Source organism: Myotis brandtii, unplaced genomic scaffold (assembly GCF_000412655.1).
Source record: "Myotis brandtii unplaced genomic scaffold, ASM41265v1 scaffold374, whole genome shotgun sequence".
NCBI classification, from domain to species: domain Eukaryota; kingdom Metazoa; phylum Chordata; class Mammalia; order Chiroptera; family Vespertilionidae; genus Myotis; species Myotis brandtii.
Genome location: NW_005364372.1, coordinates 716,523 through 725,522, shown reverse-complemented (window position 1 = coordinate 725,522; position 9,000 = coordinate 716,523). Strand labels below are relative to the sequence as shown.

The window sequence follows — 9,000 nt, the reverse complement described above, 5'->3', positions numbered from 1 at the left end:
GGGGCAGCGCCCCAACTCCCCAATCGGCCCTGCTCTGAGCCTGACCAGGGGCTGCACCTAGGGATTGGGCCTGCCCTCTGCCACCCGGGAGCAGGCCTAGGCCAGCAGGTCATTATCTCCTGAGGGGTCCCAGACTGCGAGAGGGCACAGGATGGGCTGAGGAACCCCCTTTCCCCCGCCCCCTCCCCGAGTGCACAAATTTTTGTGCACCGGGCCTCTAGTATATATATGATTAAAAGAGACTTCCTCCTGCAAGCCAGGATCCTACTACATTGGAAGCAGGCAGCACAGCCTCCACTCCGGACACTGCTACCTCTTTTGTTATCTCCAACACATCACCTGCCTGAGATAAGCCTTGGCATCTGCCTCCGATGCCTCTTCACTCCTCTCCCATCTCCTTATCCCCTCCAATTTTTCTGCAATTCATCTGTATTAAGATGAAGCCACTAAAAATTACCTTAAAGGAAAAAGTAGTCTCATTTTGTCTTAAGACAAGATGTCCAGATATTTTATAGTAAGTCCCAGACTTCAGACTACCTGTGCCTGTCTCTTTCCTAGAGGAAGACAATAAATCAACCCTTCAAAGAAGCCAAACAAGATCTTTTTTTCTTTGGAGAAAGCAAGAAACAGGACATCTCTGCTCTGACTTGCCATTGTACACATGATGGGGCTGCTGTGTATGCTACTTTGAGGACTTGACAACTGAACTGGGAGGCATGAAGACCGGGCAGAGTCGTGGACCTGGAAACGGGAACCCCAGTCACCTGCAGTGCTGTGGGCAAGCCACTCCTCCCAGGGCTTAACGGAGAATCCTTCGGTACAACTAATACCCCTAAAAGCTTCCACTGTGCTTTCCCATTTTTATTAGCTTTCCTTTTTTAAGTTAGGTGTTTAACATATTTTGAAAGTAGTACACTATCGATCAAAGGACTTGCATAGACACAAATCCTATCTAATAAAGAGGGAATATGCTAATTGACCCTCACGTCGTCACAAAGATGGCGGCGCCCACAGCCAATAAGGAGGGAATATAATTGACTGCCCCACCCTCAAAGATGACGGTGCCCACAGCCAATAAGGGGGGAATATGCTAATTGACTGCCCCACCCTCAATGATGGCAGTGCCCACAGCCAATAAGGAGGGAATACACTAATTGACTGCCCCACCCTCAAAGATGGCAGTGCCCACAGCCAATAAGGGGGGAATATGCTAATTGACTGCCACATCCTCAAAGATGGGGGCGCCCACAGTCACAAGATGGCGGCACCCAGTCCCCTCAGCCCTGCCGGGGCGGCAGCCGCCACCCAAGGCCTGCCTCCGGAGTTCCCCAGTCCCCTCAGCCCCCCAGCTGCCCAGGGCCACCCAAGGCTCAGGTGACCAGGGCCGGCCGAGGCTTGCACTTTCCGCAGTGGCAGCAGCAGAGGTGTGATGGGCGTCGCCTTCCCCTGATCGCCGGGTCGCCTCCCGCCCCTGAGGGCTCCTGGACTGTGAGAAGGGGCAGGCCTGGCTGAGGGATTCCCCGCCTCCAGTGCATGAATTTTCATGCACCGGGCCTCTAGTAGTCTGTATAAAAGACTTACTCTGTCTCCAAATCAATTGCTCTAACACATCACCTAGTTTTGGTGACTATTGTGGCAAAAGACAGAATTCATAATTTGAAGACACGGTTACTTTATCAAGAACCAGATTTTTAAAATGTTTTTTTTTTATTTATTTTTATTGATTTTTTACAGAGAGGAAGGGAGAGAGATAGAGAGTTAGAAACATCGATGAGAGAGAAACATTGATCAGCTGCCTTCTGCACATCTCCTACTGGCGATGTGCCCGCAACCCAGGTACATGCCCTTGACCGGAATCGAACCTGGGACCTTTGAGTCCGCAGGCCGACGCTCTATCCACTGAGCCAAACCGGTTTCGGCAAGAACCAGATTTTTAAATACACAAAAATGAGGGAACTTGGGGTACTTACAAAGGTTTCTTGTTTTTCTTATAGCTAGCACTTTACGAATAAAATGAAAGGAATGCTTTACTTATTCCAAGATCCTAAAATAAAGTGATTAGAGTATTTTAAACTTAGCCTGTGATGTCCCTAAGTGTTTTGGCCAATAGTTTCAACCTTGGCTCGTCAAATCTTCAAGTATACAGACAACCACATGGAAGCAGTGGACTTGGTCTCCACTGTTTTAAAACCTAAGACAGATTCAGAAGATTCTCTGCATGTACATTAATAAAAAGCAGAATGAATTGTCTGTAGAAAGTAGAATCACAGTCACCAGAAGTATTGAGACAGATGTCAGAGGGTAGGTTTCCTGTGGTTCTGGGTGATGTCCGTTCCGTCTTTTAGTTGTATTTTTGAAGTGGTTGTTTGCGGCAGCAGTCTCCGGTGTTTACCTATGCCGCCATCTTGGTCTCTCTGATTAGAGTATTTTAAACTTAGCCTGTGATGTCCCTAAGTGTTTTGGCCAATAGTTTCAACCTTGGCTCGTCAAATCTTCAAGTATACAGACAACCACATGGAAGCAGTGGACTTGGTCTCCACTGTTTTAAAACCTAAGACAGATTCAGAAGATTCTCTGCATGTACATTAATAAAAAGCAGAATGAATTGTCTGTAGAAAGTAGAATCACAGTCACCAGAAGTATTGAGACAGATGTCAGAGGGTAGGTCCACTGTCACAAACAAGTCTTGTCCATTCAACAAGAGGACCTGGCCCAGCTGGCATGACTCAGTGGTTGAACATCAACCTATGAGCCAGGAGGTTGTGGAATCGGGAGGTTCCAGGAATGGGTCAGGGTACATGCCCAGGTTTCCGGCTCGAAAGTCAGTGTGGATCCTGCGGGGGGCAGTGGATCAATGATTCCCTCTCATCATTGATGTTTCTATCCCTCTCTCCCTCTCCCTTCCTCTCTGAAATCAATAAAAATATTTTAAAAAAAAAAAAAAGGTAGACAGTCTAGCCCTGACTGAGTGGCTCAGTTGAATCATCCCATGCACCTAAAGGTTGTGGTTCAATTCACAGTCAAAACACATACCCAGGTTGTAGGTTTGATCCCCAGCTGGAGTACGGGAGGCAATGGATTGATATTTCTCATTCACATCAAGGTTTCTCTCCTCTCCACCACCCCCCCCACCCCCCGCCTTCTCCTCTCTCTCTAAAAAAATCAATGAAAACATATCCTCAGGTCAGAATTTAAAAAAAAAAAAAAAAGAGGAAGAGTATATTTCCATATCCCCTTTGAATCAGTGCTGGCCTTGTGACTTGCCTTGATCAGTAGAATGGGATAGAAATACTGGTGTGCTAATTCTAGGCCGTCCCTTTAAGAGGCCTCGAGCTTCTGCTTTCACTTGGGGTAGCCAGCTACAGTCTATTACCAAGTGATGAGGTACCATGTGGAGAAAGGTCAGGACAAGCACCAAGAGGCCAAGCAGGTGAGTGAAGCTTTCTTGAACTTTTTCGCCCAGCTTACTAACTAACCCAAAATGACACCAAGTGGAACAGAATCAACCGCCGAACAGACCCACAGTGTCATGAGGAAGAATAACTTGTTGTTTTGAGCTGCTACTTTGTGGTGGTTTGTTATAAATCAACTTCCTAAACAATTAAGTGACAATGCCAGATATTCTGAGGATTTATGCCTCTTTCAGCTTATAGTTCAATTAGAGTCCTCAAAGAATAGCTCTATAATAATTTCAGACAATTTCCTAATCAAGTTAAATGGTCTCAGGATAATTTTCTAAAATACATAATTGGTATACTATGTGTTCCCCTTCTGGGCAACAAAATCCACATAGTATATTAAAATTTATAACTCTGTTTATTTACCAATACTGAGCACTTGCCAAACAGTGAGTTAAGAGCATGAGAAATTATACCCTCAATTTTAAGAGAGCCCTGAATACTATGTTTGCAACCAGCTTTCAAGCAAAACCCTGGCAGTCCAAGCCAATTTTTTAAACATCAGATTTATGGGGCAGAAATCCTAACAAAAAATGCCAAGCCTACCCGTTGGTCACTGCTACCACACTGCCACCTCCTGTCTTATGACTCCAGGAGTTTGAATCAGAGGCAAGAGTCGATAAAAGAAACTCAGCTAAGAATAGCGCAGCCTCTCCCCCTCCTCTCAGACCAAACCAACCACCGGAGTTACTCAATGGATAATTCATACCGTTCAGAAATATTACTGCTAGAAAAGTTGTTGTCTTAATGCTGCTAAAGACGATTACAATGGAGTTGCCTTAAGTATATGTATCAAGGTGGCTCGAGAGCTTCACTTTCATACAAAATGCCAGACCTATAAGGTAACTGCAGTGATGTGGCTCATAAAAGAATTTCACAGGATGGCACAGATCATTTCCCTCTTGCTGACGGTGTGAAAGAGGTGCCCGTGCAAAAGCAACTGAGCTACCACCAGGTTACAGGCAAGAAATACAAGTCAAGTTTCTTACAGGGGAAACCTCGGAGCTCTGCAATTCCAGAAGATATGCTTAAGTCTTAGCTGGTAATTCATTTCCCTCCAGCAAAATGGCAAATCGGAGCAAACTATGCCCCTTGTTAGTTTATTAATGACATTTGGCAGGAACAGATCATGTAAGTGATCTCACAAGTCCAAAGGAAAGTCACAAACACAAACCAAGATGCTCAATTCCCACTGGCTCCAGGCACATGTCATGCTTCTCTTACATCTTCCTTGTTACTGTGGATAGCCACACACAGCACTTCAACATTTTTTTTTTTTGTATAAATTCCAATAAGGCCAAAGTACGAAATCTTTTAAACGCTTACAAACTGTTTTGAGAAAACAGGTTGATATCAAGAAAAATGTCTTTGGCTACCACCACTTAAGCAGCCATGCATTACTGATCTTAAACTGAGTGCTCCAAAGACAGCCCTGCTTCTTTACCAAAAGTTTCCTACATGTGTGAGAAATCTCCCTGATTCACAAGATTCACCTGTACCAGTCTGCTAAGCAAGAAGCAGCATTGCCATCCACACCTATGTTTAAATGGTCAGCATTAAAAACAGCTTTTGTTGTCCTGAAACAACAGGGTCATATGCCCTGGCTAGTGGGCACATGGCTGGTCACAGCATCAACCTATTCTATACTGAACAGCTATTAAAATGAAGCACTAGTTGCCCTAACTGGTTTGGCTCAGTGGATAGAGCATCTGCTTGCGGACTTAAGGGTCCCAGGTTCAATTCCAGTCAAAGGCATGTACCTCGGTTGCAGGCACATACCCAGTAGGGGGTGTGCAGGAGGCAGCTGATTGATGTTTCTCTCTCATTGATGTTTCTAATTCTCTATCCCTCTCTGTAAAAAATCAATAAAATATATATTTTTTAAAAAAATGAAGCACTAGCTTTTAAATAGCCAGTTAAAGTAAGATACACTTAAAACCCCAGTAATTTTTATACATGCTCTGTCTATCCAATTTACATGTTAAGCACTAGATTCTAAAATGCAAATGAGTTGTTCATTTATTTTTAAGGAAACAAGACAAAAGAGATTTTGAGCTTAGGCACCACAGTCTGTCTTAACGAATTCTGCCTGAAAAAAAAAAAAATATTAACACTATAATATCCTACTATTTTTGCTCCTGTGTTCAAATATATATTTGGTTACATATTCTGATCAGTATGTCCTAACAGCTAAACCATGAGGACGTTTAAGCTATAAAACTCTGAAAATATTTTAAAATTTTCATAATTTAAAAAAGTAATGGAAAATGAAGTAAAACCACCACTCTCTCAGTTCCCCAGTGTCAGCGACTTTCCTGGTCTCTCTCCCATGCCCAATAGCCCACAATATAACAACAACAAAATCAGTGCTATTTACATAGGGGCACACACAAGGTCCCACAAAGATACCAGCGCTCTTCCCAACCAAACTCAGCTACTCTCCCAAAGTCCCAACGATTTTCACACCCACCCTTAACTTAAACTTTACCCCCAGGTGGGAGGGGGGTGGTTAAGCTTATGCCTCAGAGTGAAGCCAAGTCTTCATGTGCTGTATCTTTTATATTCGGAACAGAAAGTGCAACACGATCACCAATATTCAGTGCAATCCTCTTCATTCTGGACGGAGGGAACCTCAAGCTCTGTGAAGTGCTGCTATAATCTTCCCCAATGGAGGGGGGGTATCTGAATGCAGATAAGCAACATTCCTTCCACATTCCCTTGAGACTTCGGTAATCAGGAGCTAAGCTTGGTCTGAAACAAATTCAACAATACCCCTTCCTGAAAGGGTCCCCGCCCAGCTCTGCTCCCAGTCAGAGGTAGGCCAGGCTGCCAAGCACCAAATCACCTCCTAGGCCTGCTCCCCTGTTTTAGTCGCTGCAAGCCCATTCATCCATCTCAGAGTGCTGCCATAAGCATTCTTCAGCACAGAGCTCCCGACATGCCTTGCACAGCAGGTATAAAGGTCACTGCAGCATATGTGGGTGTGCCTGCCTCAGATGCCTACATGATGATGGGATGGAATGCAATGACTGCTAAGCACAAAGAACTCCACCCAGAAGTCCAGCAGGCTCACTTGGCAAGGATTGGTCTGTGGCATTCAACCCTCTGTCACCAGTACCACCTCTTGACCTGCTGTAGGTGCTGGTCATGTGGATCACCAGGGTTCCTTCTTCTGCCCTCTCCAAAGCCCATTCAAATAAGGGAAACCGCATCACATCTCCAAGGTTCCGTTAAAACAAAATTGTAATATGAATTTCCAGAACATTTCTCTAAGAAAATCCCAAAAAAGAAAGCTCTACTTTTGTTTTTAGCCATTTCAATATAAACAAAGGAGTTACTTGATTATTCTCTAAATGAGTAAAAAGTTGTCTCCAATACAGCTATTTGTCTTGCTAGTAAATTAGTATCATTTAAAGTCCTGAGCAGTTTAATTTAATCTACATTGTTCATAAAATGAAGCTTCCATTGACAAATACTTGCTGCCACTGGTAACATTATACCTTATGTGCTTTCCTAAAGAGGAACCTGCTCATTATAAAGTAACAAGTAACTAAGTTATGTTTTTAGGTTGAGCAAAGCCTTGATGAATAAAAGAGGCAGTTCTTACCAGATGTTTTAAGTTTAATTCCCTACACATGGGGAGAAATTAACACCAGGTTGGAAAGGAAAATCAGCAGAGTAAGATAAAGTAACTGGCATTTGCGTTAAGGTCAATGAATTGTATCTGAGAAACACAAGACACTTAATGTTTACATTTAGGAACTCTCAAATGTTAAAATGCCAATCCTTCAACAGAACTATTGCTTTTTTTAATTTATTCAATATTTAAAGAAAATTAAGACACATTGGCTAAACACAAAACCAATTAGAATTTGCAGAAATGTGCTTACATTCCCCCGCCCCCAGGTAAACAATTCAGACTATGCCTTTAAACTTCTTTTTAAGGAGATATGACTTCGTGCAGAATTTTTCAATTCCTACGAACCTGAGATCCGTTTAGATACTTTCCATTATACATTCTATTATTTTAGTAAAATTTTTTTTACAGAATTCCATCCTATTATATGAAATTATTTGACCCCCTACAGAAATTCCCAACTAGAACTAAATCTACCCGGTCACACAAACCTCTTTTCAACTATCCTAATGAAAATTAAGTACACGAACAAGAGAAATCCACAAAAATCCAAACCCACTTGCTAACAAAAAGACGATTTGTGAAAATGCTTTACCTCGAAGAGAACTCAATCTAGAAACAGGCACACAGTGACATTTTATGCAGCCCTCTCTCTCTCTGCACAGCAACAGGGAAGTACACAGCAAACCCTCCTGCCCTCTAGCACCCACACTATCACCAATGCCTAACCGGACACAAACAGTCCTCCTTTACATTAACTTCCAGGTTACTGCTTGGCCCGGTTGGGAGTGGGGAGATGGGAGGGGAAAGGGCACAAACCCTAACCCCACCTTGCGAAACCCAGAAAGGCTTACATGGGCCAGCCCCAGCACCTCTTCAGTTACAGAGCGGCGATAAGGGACTGATCTTGAGAAAGGAGCCATTTCTCCAGAATACTCCAGAAGTACAAACACAGCCTCCAAACATTCTATAAAGTGACACACAACACATGCTCTCCCAAAAGTGCAATCCCCTTGCTACAGTAGCCCAAATCTTGGGACTTCATGATCTCTTGGTGGTTATTTATAAGCAAAAATATTTTTAAAGGGGGTTGGGGGGGAGAAGCAGGAGACAAAGGCGGGTTTGCAGAAACCTGTGCACCTCCGGAATGACTGAAAGGCGCTTCTGGGCAGGAGAAGGCCAGGCGGTCGTGCCCTCACGTGTTCCAATCCCCGCTGGCCAGCTAACAGGGTACAAAGCAATTTCTCTCCTCTCAGCCTGGCAGCCACAACTCGGGACAGAAAAGGAAAGGCACGCCACACCCACGGGTGTCCGCAGCTGCTTTTGCCTATCCCGTACTTATAAGTAGGACGGGGGTGGAGGGCTGGGGAGGGGGGGAGTCGCCCATTGCTTCCTAAGTCCTACAGATTCCCCAAAACTGCCCGCAGAGGCTGGTTTCCTGAGGTTGCAACTTGAACTGCTCTGCTGGGGAGGACTCGGTTGTGAGAGCTCCCGGCAGACACTTGTACACCAATAACGCCGAGTGTCAGGGGCCCGCCGGCGAGCCCTTCCTCTCGGCAGCATTACCCACGCGCGCACCTGCCACCCACTGAAATGCAATGGGAAGGACGCCGAGCCACACAGCAAGCAGCCCAATAAACGCTAAGAGGAAAAGTTGTCTTCAGCTGTGTGGGCGGCCTGCCCTCCCAATAATGGGGAGAGGAGAGAATCCATGAGGACATGATAAACGGGCTCACCTTTGCCTTTTGGGGACAGAGTGCTCCACTTCCAGGAGTTTTCCGTGCAGCTCCACTTTACCTGCGGACACACAGAGGGTGGGAGACGGTTGGCAGGGGGGAGCGGCTCCCCCAGCCCCGAGGACCCTAAGCAGCGACACAGGGGCTCCCTGGGACCCCACGGGCCCCC

At 45.0% G+C, this 9,000-nt stretch overlaps 1 protein-coding gene across 2 annotated transcripts in view; it reads right to left on the bottom strand.

Moving 5' to 3' along the window:
- IGF2BP3 (insulin-like growth factor 2 mRNA binding protein 3) overlaps nt 1-9,000 on the bottom strand; it is a 105,340-nt gene that overhangs the window by 94,949 nt on the left and 1,391 nt on the right. For both annotated transcript variants that reach the window (XM_005872278.2, XM_005872279.2), the window contains exon 2: nt 8,832-8,892. In XM_005872278.2, the coding sequence (XP_005872340.1) occupies nt 8,832-8,892 (61 nt within the window). The remainder of the gene's footprint in view (nt 1-8,831; nt 8,893-9,000) is intronic.